The sequence below is a fragment of the Dunckerocampus dactyliophorus genome, chromosome 8 (genome assembly GCF_027744805.1).
Source record: "Dunckerocampus dactyliophorus isolate RoL2022-P2 chromosome 8, RoL_Ddac_1.1, whole genome shotgun sequence".
Classification (NCBI taxonomy): domain Eukaryota; kingdom Metazoa; phylum Chordata; class Actinopteri; order Syngnathiformes; family Syngnathidae; genus Dunckerocampus; species Dunckerocampus dactyliophorus.
Window position 1 is genome coordinate 26,242,288 of NC_072826.1, and position 15,778 is coordinate 26,258,065.

General features: G+C 40.9%; 1 protein-coding gene across 1 annotated transcript; it reads left to right on the forward strand.

Annotated features, from left to right (window-relative positions):
• The first annotated feature begins 1,720 nt into the window (after positions 1-1,720).
• Positions 1,721-13,593, forward strand: zgc:171566. Its single transcript, XM_054785716.1, has 9 exons — positions 1,721-1,967; positions 4,047-4,161; positions 7,582-7,632; positions 7,702-7,786; positions 8,339-8,477; positions 8,572-8,678; positions 10,586-10,676; positions 12,463-12,600; positions 12,691-13,593. The coding sequence occupies exons 1-9, from the start codon at positions 1,742-1,744 to the stop codon at positions 12,810-12,812; spliced, it is 1,074 nt and encodes a 357-aa protein (XP_054641691.1). The 5' UTR covers positions 1,721-1,741; the 3' UTR covers positions 12,813-13,593.
• Positions 13,594-15,778: the final 2,185 nt, after the last annotated feature.

Genomic DNA, 15,778 nt, shown 5'->3' on the forward strand with positions numbered 1-15,778 from the left:
TTCTCTTCTTTTAGTGCTGACTTGCAGCCACTCGCATTTTCACCAACATGTGGATCACCCCATAAAATATCTGTCAGCCACTCCCCCACACACGATTGCATTGTACAATAATTTAAAATGAATCAGCATTAATGTGCACTTATGTACTCAAGAGACTTGAGGGTCAGTACGCAAGTGCGCCAAATGAGACACAGTGACGGCGTTCAAAAGCCCACCATGCAAACTTGACTAGAAGTTGACCTCCATGCCACAAGACCGCATGGTGAGTCGATGTTTTACTACTTCTACCTTTTGCTATTAGTGATGGGTGCCTTTTTTTACACTTGTATGACTGCCAAGGATGTTTGAATGTACACTCAAGGTTTTACGACGGCAACAGTTTGACCCTGAAAGGAAGTATTTTATATTTAATATATTTTATACTTCTATTTCCACACTTTGCGACGGGAAAACTAGTTTCAAAATCCCAACAAATCAAAAGTGGAGCAGACAAACAGCCGACCATGGAGGGTTTACACACACACACACACACGCTGAGAGGACGGTTTTGATGGAGGAGTGCGACCTCCTGTGGTCAATCTGTAGTACTTGCACTGCAGTATGTACTTCATTGAGTCAAGTTGAACCAATGCAGTCGGTGCACACAAAATGCTGACTTTAGTTCTTATTGCGGTGTGTGAAGTGCTTGATCCAATATTGTAAATGTGCATTATGTATGTTTAACTTGAAATGGTACCTTTGCAAGATCTGTGCGCACTTCCTACAACATCTGGGCGCTAGCTTAATGAGATGTATGCGTCTCCCCCTAGGGGACCTAACCTCCCAGACCTGGATCAGAGTATCGGCTCCAGGAGACAGTCTGTGGTGCAATGGTGCATGATGTCCCAGTGGTGCTGGATTGAATTCAGGTCTGGAGAACAGGCCAGTCAGCCAGCCAATGGCATCAAAGCGTTTGTCATCCAGGCAGGAAGTGCTGACAAGTGCTGACACAACTCCAGCCTCATGAGCCCTCCAGAAGGAACTCAGGGTCCACTGCACCAACATGTGGTCAGCTAGCAGGTCTGAGGATCTCCTCGGGGTACGTCTGGCTAGCATGTGAAGTTCATCACTGAGCCATCACTGAGGTGGAGGATGCAAGCTGGAGGACGCTGCAGACAGCTGCCTCGCAACTGCCTCACCTTTAAAGATGGATTTTTTTCCCTCTATGGAAGAACGGCATTGACAAGCACCTTTCCAGCTCACGCACGCCCCCACTCCGTCAGGATGAGGGGAGTACTGCAAGCACCTCGCCGTATAACATTTCCGTGTGTTTTATTGTGGCATTAGCATGAATAATGATGTCATACTTTACAATGAAACATTATGCAGGCTGTAGAAAGTCATGGTGTAGAATAAATGTCTCTGCAACATTACATTGTTGGCCACATCCTGACAACCACAAACTGGCAGCCTCCGGGCGCTCAGACGGTAGGGGGCCGCTCGCCCACTAAACCGAGAAAAGACGTCATCCTAGCTTTCTGCCCTGTATTTAATCAGGAAGTGTGCAAATTCAGACATTTTTACTTGAATTTGTTTTTTAAACGATTGAAATCATCCAGAAAGTACATTTATGACACAGTTCAATAGACAAATATGAGACAAATATGATTTGTTTTCATGTTATAGGCTCTGACTGCGCGTCACTGAGAGTTATTATCTTCGTAAAGACATACTGTTTCTCCAGCTGTGTTTCGTGTACCTAATGAAGTGTCCAGTGGGTGGGGTGGGGGCTCGCCCTCTTCCACGTGACTTTGTGGCTGCTTCCAGACTGGAGGGAGACGCGCCCCTCTTCCTCTTCCGCCGCTTCCTCATCACTGCAGCAGCTTGGGGGTTCTGCAGCGTGTTCCGGATGGTTCTACTGGTGCTGCTGGCCGCCTGTGTGTGCTCGGCGGCGAGGATCCCGCAGCTCAATGAACGCCCGCTCATCGGTAAGATGCTGTCAGTCGTCTTTTCTGCATTTACACGGTAATGTTGCGGTATGTCCGTGTAACATAACGTCTCTAGTTCCAGCGTGTGTTGCATAACTAGTCATGTTTAATGCCGTAAAAAAAAAAAAAAGCTGCCGTTGTTTTGTAAAGGTCATGTGTTCAGTGCATATGATGACGCAGTGGGAGATTTCATTGTGTTTAAGTTTCTGTCAGCTCCTAACGTGCTTTATGACTGCTTTACGGCTTTTTGAAACCAGGCATAGGATTCAAAGAGCGAATGGCGCAAAGAGTAAAGGCTCAACCCAGACGATAGCGCTGCCTTCTAAAGGTCTTCAAAGTGGTACCAGTGGGGAGACCTCAGGCCATAAAGCAGATACAAACCTGAAGAACAACACGTGACTCCAGCGTGTGTGACTGCATTTAATCACCCTGATGCTAGGAGCAGACTATTGCAGCAAGAGAGTGGAATCCAAGCCGCCCTTCCATTCACATTCGGGAAGACAATTTCCCACAGCTCATCATGGAAAGAGAAATAATCTGTTCCAGGGTGAAACTGTGGCCATTCTGAAAAGTGTTCACACAAGGTTGAAGTCACATTTTAACATTCTTAACTGCCATGCAAGTGTAAAAACAAGTTGCGCACTGTTCCTAGAGCCAACAGGCTCAGAAACAGCTTTTACCACCAAGCCGTCAAATGCCTCCACCTCTTCACCCCCACCCACTGTGACATCTGAGGCTGATCCAGTCACCCACCCCAACCCCGCTAACAGCTATATGCAATACAGTCTATAAGTGCAGCACCCTGCCACCTACTATTTACATACAGTAATCCCTTGTTTATCGTGATGATAAGTGAATTTCCGCAAAGTAGGGTTCCTTATTTTGGTAGTAAGAGCATAGAGACCTGTTTACCACCTTCTACATACACTTTTTAACATTATTAAGAGCCATCTAGACACGAAATAACACCCCTATAGTCACCTTTACACTCCTATTAACCAATATAGTAGCCATAATATGGGATGGGGGGTGGGATTAAATAAGATTTGCTTCTTCCTACTTCTTTTGGACATGTGGAACAGCGAAATGATTCATGAGATGTATTCCATTGTAACCTGCATGCATGTTCAAATCAAATTCAACCAAACCAATAATAAGAGAAAATAAGACATAATATTGCGACAGTTCCTTGTTTTTTTTACTTGCTGTGCTGTACAGTAAGTACTTCCTGTGGTGGTTATTGTCTCAACAGTGTAACATTACTGACAGAATACTACTTATCACATCTTTGAATGCCTCTCCTCAATGCCTTATATTTGTATTTTACTTCATTTAGCTATTTTTATGCTTGAAAATGCTTAGTTTAAGCCGAAACCGTGCTTGAATATGCATTTTCTGCTTACTAATAATAGGCCTTACTCAACCACCAAGCAGCATGATTAAAAAAACTATACTATATAAAAAAAAAACCTTCTCACCTGGAGGTAAAAGTAACCTTAAATGTGAAATGTATCCATTTCATCCATCATTTAGATGCATTTAGAGTTGTTTTACACATGTAAAACTATAATTGCATAACTGTGTTAGCCAAGAACTACACAGTCAACCACTGATGACATCATAGACGGGGCGACGGCGCTGACTTCCACTTCCTGTTTCTGTGTAGCAGCAAGCTAATAGGACGCTAACAAGGGCGTTTTATGATAAAACTACATTAAGTGACACAGTTGGACTCATGGGGTGTATTAATAACACAAGGCACACGCTGTATTGTACGCTAACCAGAAAATGTATGCTAACCCAGGTAACTTGGCGTACAGGGAACGGTGTACGCTAACTGAGGTTCCACTGTAATTTCTTTGGATTAATTTGTGGCACTAGGCACAAAAAAGTGTCAGGTTGTGATATATTTTTTTAGCTTTAGCACGGATAATGTAACCTCACACATCTCTGACAGGAATTAGTAGTAAAAAATGTCTTCTATGGTTTCCACTTGGTCCTGTTCCAGCCCTCACCCATGATGCCTTGTGCCGGTCATTGTGTGCTTGTCACTGTAAAATGTGGCCTGCTTCCTTCCAGGTGTGCTGGCACAGGAAGTCCTGCCAGGTGACCACTATGCCACTGGTTCCTCCTACATCGCCGCCTGCTACGTCAAATACTTGGAAGGAGCCGGGGCCCGCGTGGTTCCCATCAGGTAGGAGAAGCTTGGAGTGTTTACGTGAGGCTTTTTCACCTTCCGTGGTGATGACAAAAATAACAGACAAATACAAAGATGTATAATAAACTGTAAATAATGAGATAATAGATTTATCCAGGATAATTCAGCATGATTTCTTGTCATGAACATTGGCTCCGCCCACCCAAACATGCACACATGGAACCGTGACAGAAAGTGCTGTGCGTCAGAACAGGTCGACTTTGTGGATGTATACAACTCTAGGATTTTTAGCTCTTTAGATCATTTTCTAGCAGGAGCCTTATAATAGGATTCCCCTTTCACTGTTAAAAACAAGATCAAAGTACTATAATTAGAAATAGAAACTAATATACTCGTTTTTATATAGTGTACCTCCTTTATATATTTTTATATACTAGGCTAATAGAAACCATAGCTTGTTGTGCTTGTGCTTGTTCATATGTTTGACAGTTTGGAAGTTCTCAATGGATGCATATTGTGACTTTTTATGACTTCTGAATGTATACACGGGCCGCACGGTGGTCTAGTGGTTAGCATGTTGGCCACACAGTCACAGTCAGAAGATGGGGAAGACCTGTGTTCGAATCTCTGCTTGGCATTTCTGTGTGGAGTTTGCATGTTCTTCCCGTGCGTGGGTTTCTCCGGGTACTCCCGTTTCCTCCCACATTCCAAAAACATGCATGTTAGGTTAATTGGTGACCCTAAATTGTCCATAAGTATGAATGTGTGGATGGTTGTTTGTCTATAATTGGCTGGCGACCAGTCCAGGGTGTACCCCGCCTGTCGCCCGAAGTCAGCTGGGACAGGCTCCAGCATACCCCCGGGACCCTAATGAGGAGAAGCGGCATAAAAAATGGATGGATGAATGTATACACTACCAATCAAAAGTTTGGAGACACCTTCTCTTGCTCCCCCAACTGTGCATGGATCTCACACGGGTGGTGCTGCCTACTTTTAAACTGGATAATAACCCCCCTATTGCAGGGGTGTCCAAACTTTTTCCAGTGAGGGCCACATAGTGAAAAATGAAAGGATGCAAGGGTCACTTTCATGTTGTGCATCTCAGCTTTATATACTGTAGGTGAAAAAGCCTATTATTTAGTATCAGCTTCACTCTTTGCTCTTTTTTCCTCGTTTTTTTCTCAGTTTTTTTTTCATTTTTCAAATATTTCAGCTTTCTTCTTAAATAACCTTCCTTTCGTATTATTATGACTTTATTCCCATAACATTAGAGCGGTTTCCCAGGCCAAATTTTCCACAAATGACAACTTTTTTGCTTTGTTTCTCATAATATTTCGACCCTTAAAAAAAATAATGTAATTTTGAAATAATATTTCAACTCTATGCTACTAAATTGATGTTAGTTTTCCTAATAATCTTATTCTCATATTTTCCACAAATGACAACTTTTTTGCTTTGTTTCTCATAATATTTCGACCCTTAAAAAAAATAATGTAATTTTGAAATAATATTTCAACTCTATGCTACTAAATTGATGTTAGTTTTCCTAATAATCTTATTCTCATATGTTTTCTCCTTACGATTTTTTTGTTTTAAGATTTTGGATTTATACGTAGTCTCGTAAAATTACAGCTGTTTTTTCCATTTCAGCTGTTTTTCTGGTTTTTTTTGTTCCAACTATTTCAACTTTGTTCGTGTACATTTTCTTCTTGTAATTTTGGCTTTATTCCCATAATTTTCTAAAACTTTATTGTCATAACATGACTTTTTTCGCCGACAAATTTTCCAAAAATTACAACTTTAATTGTTGTTTTGTTTGTTTCTCATAATATTCTTGTAATATATCTCATAACTTAAAAAAAAAAGATTTTTTTTAATAAGTGTATCAGAGATAATGGGCTGTTTTGCTGATAACCGATGTGCCGATATTGTCCAACTCTCAATTTCCAATTCCGATATCAACCGATACCGAAATGTGTAACATCACATGTCTTTTTCTTGAGTAAAGTTGTTGTAAGGTAACAATACTCTTAAATGAGTACCGTTGTTTTGTTGGCTACTCCACCCATCTCTGAGTAGATAATTCATATATTACATATTTTATATAACAATACATTTATGTTTCTTGTGCCTTGATTTGTTATTATTATTATTATTATTATTATCGTTTAAAATACATGAATTTACTGTTTATTATTTTGATTCATAACTTTCATGTTCTTATTTTATTGCATTAAACTACTATATATGTACTGTATACTGTGTATGGTTTTTCAGCACTACTTTGTGCTCTATAGCTGATGTAATGTGAATTACCACTGTGTTGGATCAATAAAGTTCTTATCTTAGCCATCTGAGAAGATCAAATACATTGTTTTTGGTGCCTAACTGTTTCCTAACAGTGTGAATGTATAAACGAGAGGCATTAACTTAAATATCTTTGTAGAAAGGCGTTTTATGAAGTCCGTTTCCTTGTATTCACTTGACAGCGCAGCCTTGCCACATCCAATATGGCAGCCACGTACATGGTTTTGTATATGGTTTTGACAGCAAAGCTTCCTGTTTCCCAGCGTGCTTTGCTGTACTGTTGTTGTAAATAGCCGCTAAGTTAAACGTTTAGAGCTCACATAGTTGTCGGTTCTGCATCATTCGTTGGTAGTGTCGTATCTCTTGTTATCTACCTATTACGTTGCTTTGTGATGTTTTTTTTTTTTAACTCTTTGTTTAAAAACACCATGAGTAAGACTTGTGTGTGGAATGATAACCCCTCCCTGCAATTTCAAAGGAGCTGTTATGTTCATTGTGTGCTTTCTTGTTACTCTGCTTGTTTAAATAGAGTTTTCTTATTTTCACTGACTTGTGAGCAGCACAGTAGTAACTTGATGATGCAGCAATCCATCCATCCATCCATCCATCGGAGCCTATCTCAGCTGACTTCGGGCGACAGGCGGGGTACACCCTGGACTGGTCGCCAGCCAATCGCAGATGCAGCAAGTTCAGCAGTATAGCAAATTTATGACCTTGGTGCTAAAAGCTCTGTATTGGCTTTTATTGTAGGGAAAAAAATGATACCGATGTTGGCTGATATCATGTTTGTATGCCAGTATCGGCCTGATAATTAACGGTGGCCGATAATATCGGACGTTCCTAAACATTATTATACTAAAATGATGTAATTTTCTTGTTAGATTACAATTTTTCTCTCAATATTTTGACTTTATTCTTGTAAAATTACAATTACAATTTTTTGCCTTTTTTTTTTTTAGTTAATTTTTTTTTTGTTAAACAAATGGCCCCCGGCCCGTACTTTAGACACGCCTGTTGTGCGAGAGTACAAGTGACTCCAAACATTTGACTAGTAGTGTATGTACACGATAGGGTATATATTATCTATTGTATTAATATTATATGATCGATTAGCAATTGACATCGTTGCTTTCGTCATTTGCTCGCCAGAATCAATCGTACAGAAGAAGAATATGCCAAGATCTTCTCCTCCATTAACGGGTGAGCGGACGAGACATCCATGACCGTTTGCAAGAAATTCAAAAGAATAAGTCCAACACGTGTCCTCAGGTTGTTGCTGCCGGGCGGAGACGTTGACATCCAGACGTCGCAGTACACTCGAGCCGCCAAGATCTTTTATGACCTGGCATTGAAGGTAAGAGATGGCATGATTGGGTTAGTCCATCCTACACAAGCATGCATGCAGTCGTGTAGGCCATACATCATCAAACATCATAAAACATACTGTAAGGTTTATCGCTTGACAGTGGATGTAAATCCTTCAGTGAAAAATGCTCAAAGCTCCGCCCACATGAAGACACATGAGGCACCATGACCGATGGTGCCATCGATCGCAACCATGTCACTTTGTCAGAGTTTAAACTAACGGGAATTGTTTGATCTTTTGCTGTTTTTGACAGCCGGGATCTTATCAAGTGGTTCTCAATGTTAAATGTAATATTTTTAAATAAATATTCATTTCTTATGATTCTTCATGTGGTAGTCATATCATAGCGACTCAGTAAAGAAAAGATATTCTCTACTTGTCTAAATGGCACACTTGTGTACTTACACTCTTATGCACTCAAAAGACTAAGTGTAAGTAAGTATGCAATTGTGCAAATTGAGACGCAGCCATTATTATGTGAATTGGTTCAGAATTCATTCATTTTGTCTCCTGAAAGATATCCTTTCCACCCCCCTGCAGGCCAACAATGGGGGCGACTACTTCCCTGTCTGGGGGACGTGTCAGGGCTTCCAGCAGCTGACGGTTTTGACGGCCAACAAAAACCTCCTTACGCTCACCGACACCAAGGCGGTGGCGCTGCAGCTTACTTTCACGCCAGGTCCACATTCCTTTTCTGCAGAAATGATGACATCGTGACTCTTTACTTACCTGTGTTATGACTTGATTTGTTCTTTTTTCTTCTGGTCTTCCAGAGGCCCAGTCCAGCCGTCTGTTCCAGAACTTTCCCAAGGACTTAATGCAGTCTCTAGATGAGGAGAACATCACCGCCAACTTCCATAGCTGGAGTTTGTCTCTTAAGGTATTCACCAAGACAAAAATTTGGATGCATGTTATTTTGACATTATAGTTATATTTTTTATTATTATTTGTCATTTTTTAACTTTTTTCTGTCTTTCTCTATCAATTTTTATATTTGTATTTTTTGAAAAATATACAGTCAAACCTGTCTTAGTGGCCACCTTTATAGAAGGGCCACCTGCCTATAGCAGCCACTGAAAAATCCCCCGCAGCAAATTTACATGTTATAGACCCTGTGTATAGCAGTCACCTGTCCAACGCGGCCAGCGGCCACCCATTTTGTCTCCCTTGGTCAATATCTGACTGCATATAGCGGTCAAATTACCAACTCAAGTAGAAGCTTCATGCACGAAAAAGTTTTGTTTTTCAATCAATGAAGCCGTCGTGTGTAGACTTTAATTACTGAGTCCTAGCTCAGTCACAATCATTCACAAGATCCACACAAACTGTCAGTTGTTCCACATAAAAAAGCCGCTTGCTATTTCCTGGTCAAACATGTAACTTTAAGAGCATTTGCACCTAAACATTACCGCAAAGTATGCTGGGAACAGGACGTGCTCCCAGCGACGCTACAATAAAAAAAAAAAACATACGCTAGCATGCATGCGGCAGCGGGAGCAAAACTGAGTTCGGTTGTACTTAATTGAAGTATTTTAGAATGTACTCACGTTATTTTTCATCAATCCTCATCCACAAATTCATCAAAGTCATCTTCTGTATTCGACACAAACAAAGCCGTCTTCTTTTCCGTTCACTACTAGCCTGTTAACTTGTCAGTGTTATTCAGCTCCGAAGCAAAGAAGGAAACTTCTCCTGTTGCTTCTGCCAACTTTATTTCTTGAACGCGGCCACCAGACAGCAGCTCAGAACACACACACATCTCTCAGCATCGTCTCTCCTTCCTGCTTGCTCACAAGGCAAAGGTTAAACAAGCCCCACTACATAGCTGTCCAGCCAATGCCTGTAAGAAATGACACCGTTTATTTCCTGGTGTGCACTGGTCAATACTGTAATGCCGCTTGTTGTGGGGAAGGAGAGACTCACGTCGCCGATGCACTTTAATGGCTTTATTAACAGCGGAGAACACTGCAGGACTTTACATCCACGCCAACATAAACACACTTCCCAACTCTCTCCAAACTCACAGCTAGCACTGAGCCTAGCTCTCCTGCTCGGGACGCCCACCGTCACTTCCCGTCACTTCCTGATGAACTAAAGCTGTAATGACTCCTGCCATATAAAAAGTAAAATATTAAAAACAAGCGTAAGACATTACTAGCACAGCTTTGTTCTGTGGGTCGTGGATATATTCTATCAGTTATTATTCAGCCTCTAGCTTCCTTTTAGTAAGTAAAAACCTTGGCTATGATTGCACTACATTGTCATGTAGACCTACAAAGTACACTTGGAAGAACAAGAGGTGAATAAATGTATTGCAACTGATGTGAAACTGATGAGGGGTAGGATTAAATAAGCTTTGCTTCTTCCTACTCCTTTTTGGACATGCAAAATTGTGAATTGTACTATGTGATGTGCTACTGTTTGACTCATATGCATGTTCAGGATGAATTAAAACCATGAACCATGATAATAACAAGCCTAGTAGTGCTGTACAACTTTTATCCGCAGTCTGCAGTGCCCTCTACTGGTCAACATTATTATTATTATTATTTTCCCTTTTTTTTCCTTTACTGGTCAACATTCAAACTGGACGCCAACCTGTCTATAGAGGCCACCTGTCTATAGCGGCCACTTTTGCATACTCCCTCTAGTGGCCGCTATAGACAAGTTTGACTGTATATATTTTTTAAATTAAAAATTAAAAACTACATGAATAAAAATATTTTTGATTTAATGACGTGACTGCTGGAGGATGTCGATGCTAATGCAAAGTCTGTGAACCTTCAGAACTTCAGCCGCAACGCCAAGCTGAAGAGGTTCTACAAGGTGCTTTCCACCAACACGGATGGGAAGACGGACTTCATCTCCACCATGGAAGGTCATTCTCACACTAGGGTTGGGTATCGATACTGTGTATCATAATGACGCCAGTGCCAACAACAGTGCATCGCAACTGCCGCCTAATTCGTGGGGTCAACTGTGGTGAAGGTGCTACGCTTGACATTAAAATTAGGGCTGTCAAATGATTAATAATTGTAATTGGATAAATCCCTGTTTTTTAATTAATCAATCACGATTAATCACCATTTGCAACGATGTCTGAAATATGCCCGTTTTTACTGTATTCAATGAACAGAAAGATAAATGACAGGACAGGATGATAGGGTATATATTTTTAAATGTATTAACACCTCCAAATGAACTAAATATGTCAATCAATCACGCTTTAAACCGTGGGGTTGCGTTCAAAGACAACATGTAAGTAAGGTAAATGTACTTGTTTTCAGTGTATTTTCCAGCATACGTTATAGTAGCAAATTGTACATCTGATTTAAGAGTTACAAAGTGTGTGTGATAAGAACGTCCACTTCATGTTTATCTTGATCTTCCTGTTTATTTACTCACGCACACACGCATTATAGATCATTTTATCTGTTTTTTTTGGTCCCTGAATGCATCTTGCTTTCATGTAATGAGAATGTTAGGGTTCAGCATAAGCCAGAACTCGGATCCCAAGACGCGAGAGCAGGATGTAGAGAAAAAAGACAATTTATTACAAAAGCTTGGAGTAATAAATAGCAAAAAGTAAAATACAAAACACAAAATCGCCCAGAATGCACACGGGGAAAAAGAGGTAACTAATAACTAAGAGAGCTGCCGAAAACCAGGCAGAATAAAAGGCTAAAGTCCATGAACACAAAAGACACTGCTGAAAACCAAGCGGGTACAAAGCTAAACACAAAACACTCACACTGCCGTAGATAGACGGGCAGGGAAATGACAGGATTAGCAATTACAGGTTCAAGGCTAGCGCAAACAGGAGCTGAGGAGCCTGAGTTGGCACGGTTGGCAACAATCTGGCAGCGCATGGATGTGAGCTTGTTGCTTAAGAAGGAGGCCAGATGAGCTGCAGGTGCGTCAATTAGAGCTCCCAGAGGTGAAGAGGGTGTGCTGCAACAAAAGTACAAAAGAGGGCAGCAGAGCAGCATGCTAATCCTGACAGAGGAAGTGTTGTTCCCGGGATGAACGGACTAGAGACGTGTGTGGGGTTGGAATTGTACTGCTGTTGATGTGTTCAGGTCACAGTGAGCGCTTCAGACCCTCCATTGTGCTTCCGTCTGCCGTCATAACAGAGAGGCGTGCTTGCTCTGGTGCGCATGCCTTAATTACACTAAAAATTGTATTTAATTAATGAAATCAATTAGTTACCGAGATTAATGCCTTATTTTTGACAGCCCTAGTTCAAATATAAAAAGTAGAAAAATACCTTATTGTGTTTTGACAAAATTAGTATGTTGTTTTTTTAACTATTGGTTCGGGCACAGGTACAGATGCCATCGAAACCAATGATTCTCACCTGGCGGACGCGTTTTCAGTGGGTCGTGGGTCGGCAAAACAAAATAGGAAAATAATTAAGCACTTCACGTTTTTTGCTCTTAAGGTGGTTTGAAACCCGCAGTCATAGAAGTAGACCATTATGATGCAGAATGTGCCACACCTGCTTGTTGTTGAGCCTGTTTTATGCTTATCAGCAATTGAAGTGGAATGTGCTTCTCAGCTACAGTATTTAATCATCTTGTTTGGAGGTGTTCATGTGTGTTCATGTGTGTTAAGACAAAAGGTTTGACGTTCTTGTGATTAAACCACCACCACTCCCCACCCAGCCTACCACTACCCCTTCTACGCTGTGCAGTGGCATCCAGAGAAAGCCCCCTACGAGTGGGTGGATAAGCCCGGCATGGTCCACTCAACCGCCGCCGTGCGAGCCTCCTTCTACACTGCCATCTTCTTCGTTTCAGAGGGTAATTTGCTCATTTGTTGGAAGAAACGCTCATCCCGCGGACATGCGCTTAATCATCCTTTCTTCATCTTCCTCTTCTTGTCTCCTCCAGCCATGAAGAACCAACACACCTTCTCCAGTGCCGCAGAGGAGGAGCAGGCTCTCATCTACAACTTTGCTCCCATTTTCAGAGGCGCCCACGCCATTTTTGTGCAGAACTATTACTTCGACTGACACCCAGCGGGAAACTGACCTGAGATCACCTCAAACACCAAGTCAGTGCTCGCCTGATTGGTTGGCTTGTCTTAGTTTATGTTACATTGCATTTTCTTGTTAAATTGTGAAATGATCCTGTTTTGTGGCCTCGTTTGCAAGACACTCTGTTATTCAATTCTGAGTCATCCTACCAGACCCCTTTTGGGGGTCCCTCAACCCCCAAAACCATCGATTGACTGATACAGAGCAACTTGGTCGTTTCTTCTTGTTCAGGAGTGATATGCGTGTAATATGCATGCCAGGCCACCAGTTGGCGATGCCACTTTGTAAAGGAAGGCTACGCGCATGCACACCTACTGTCGTGAATGTTCCCAGTCATATGCTGTGTCTCAAATCGAATATTTCCGTCAGTACGCTTCAGTAAGTACACTACTTAGCTCTTGAGTGCGCAGATTTTGCCTTCTGCTACGTAGCCACGATGGTGACTATTGAGGAGGGTAAGGGTGAAGTGCTTTACTTCTCAGCGTGAACGCATTTACGCACTCAACTCCATGTAAGTGCGCAAGTGTGCGAATTGAGACACAGCATGAGTCTTACGATGGCTCATGAATAAGTCAACACAAATGTTGTCTTGTTTTCACACACGACTGATTCCAGTGTTTACATAGTTAGTAGATTATGTTTGCGTGTAGGTAGAGGAACATCTTTGATACATCATGTCCAGGTCCAGTCTTGTCTTGTTGCCTTGTTTGTGCTTAATGTCTGGTTTCTTGAATAAAGGCAAACCTCTGGAAACATCTAGGTTGTGTCTCAGTTGACACACTTCTGTGCTTGAATGCACAAGAAGTACGGAGGAGGACAGGTGATCCATCCTTGTGTTACGAGGTTTCGTGGTAACTAACGCACTCCGATAAATTCATTAAAAATCTAACGTAGGTCCGTAAGCATGAGGTTTGCTCAAAAGTGTCGGTCTCAACACTGGACTCTGGCGACCAGCATGAAGGATATACATGGTACTGCAACGTCTACCAGACACGGTAAGGATGCTGAGTAGGCGGTGCATCAACGATCTCTTTATTGCAAAGACAAAACAGGCTACTGTTGGCCGCAACGACGCCAAAACAATATCAACAAACTTAATGCTACACATAACTGCCAGGTCACTACAAGTCTGCTCCTAGAAAGCCGCAGTAATAATTATACAGTGTAGTGGTCTTGCTAATGAGATGGAAAGGTTTCTCGTGCTTTGGCTGGAAGTCCAGCATCAACGACCTGCTGCCTCTTCTCCTTCCTGCTCCCAATAAAGCAAAAGGTATAAAGGTAGGAATTGTTTTCTCTTTTTGTTATTGTTGAATATTGAATAACTATTCAGACACAGCTTGACGGTTGGTGGTACCTAGTTTGTTGTACATGAATTTACACCAGGCTCCCACCATAACACTGACTTGGCTCATCACACATCACATTTTTTCCCAACAGAACATTCTGGAACATTCATACGCAAGATAGCAATAATGTGTAATACCAGTTCTCCATCAACAGCACATTATTGAGCTTTGAGTGTATGATGACTGTGTTGTGTTAGTTCCTATTTATCTTGTTTTGTGGCCTAATTTGCAAGACACCCTGTTAGTCAATACCGAGTCATTGCACCAGTGGTGACCAAAGTGCGGCCGGGGCCCACCTACGGCATGCGGCTGTTTTTCTATTGTTTATCATTCAAAAAATATCAATTAAGAAGTGTTAATGCAAAAAATCAGCGGTATTTAGACAAGAATAAAATCAAAATTATTAAAAGAAGAAATTTGTGATTTTACAAGAATAACCTAATATGTGGAAAAAATAATTCTTCATTCATTTTAGTAGCAGAAAGCTGAAATTTTTAGGGAAGATTTATTTTTGTGCTTAAAAAACAAACAAAACAACGAATAAAGTAGTCATTTTTGGAAAATTAGGCTGTGGGGAAAAAGTTATATTGCTACGAGAATAAAGTCAAAATATTACAGAAATAGTTATAACAAAATTTACAAGAAGAAAGCTGATATGGTCGGAAAATTTTAAACAGCAAAAATAAAAAAAAAAAAGCTGCTATAATTTTCTGAGAATAAAATCAAGAAGTTGCATTCTAATAAGAAAAAAGGCCTAATTTTACAAGAATAAAGTCCTCAATATTTAGGAGGAAAATAGTCATTTTAGTAGCATACAGTAGAAATATTAAATAAAATACACGTTTTTTTGTAAAATAGTAATGTTATAAGAAAAACAAAACAAAGTTGCCATTTTTGGAAAATTCCATTGGGTACAAAAGATGTAATAATATGGGGGGAAAAGTACTAATATTATGGGAGTAAAGTCATAATATTATGAGAAGAAAATGTCCAAACATTTAAGAAGAAAGTTGAAGCATTTGGAAAATTAAAAAAAGAGTGAAGTTGAGAATAATAATGGGCTTTTTCTTGAAATATACAGTATATAACTTCTTATCATATCTGTGTTGATTTACAACATGGTGAAAGAAAGTGGCTAAGTTTCCATCCATCCATTTTCTATACCGCTTCTCCTCATTAGGGTCGCGGGGGTATGCTGGAGCCTATCCCAGCTGACTTCGGGCGACAGGCGGGGTACACATACAGACAAACAACCATTCACACTCACATTCATACCTATGGACAATTCAGAGTCACCAATTAACCTTAGCATGCATGTTTTTGGAATGTGGGAGGAAACCGGAGTACCCGGAGAAAACCCACGCACGCACGGGGATAACATGCCGCATCACCCCAATATAATTCCCCCTGATTGATTAATGACATGGATACAGTACAACTTGTTTCTTAAAGTCACCGCTAATAATCACAATGCACACAGTTTCATTTTTCTTGTATTTGCTGTATTTTTATGTCCATGGGTTTTGTGTACAGTGTGTACACAAAAAAGCGAAAGGGGAGGGACTAACTTCAAACAATGGCTGCGGAGGAGGAAAG

Coding starts and splice junctions, on each gene's coding strand:
- zgc:171566 (XM_054785716.1), top strand. CDS start 1,742: ATGAAGTGTCCAGTGGGTGGGGTGGGGGCTCGCCCTCTTCCACGTGAC. Junction 10,677..12,462: donor CTTCATCTCCACCATGGAAG/GTCATTCTCACA, acceptor CTCCCCACCCAG/CCTACCACTACCCCTTCTAC. Junction 12,601..12,690: donor CATCTTCTTCGTTTCAGAGG/GTAATTTGCTCA, acceptor TGTCTCCTCCAG/CCATGAAGAACCAACACACC.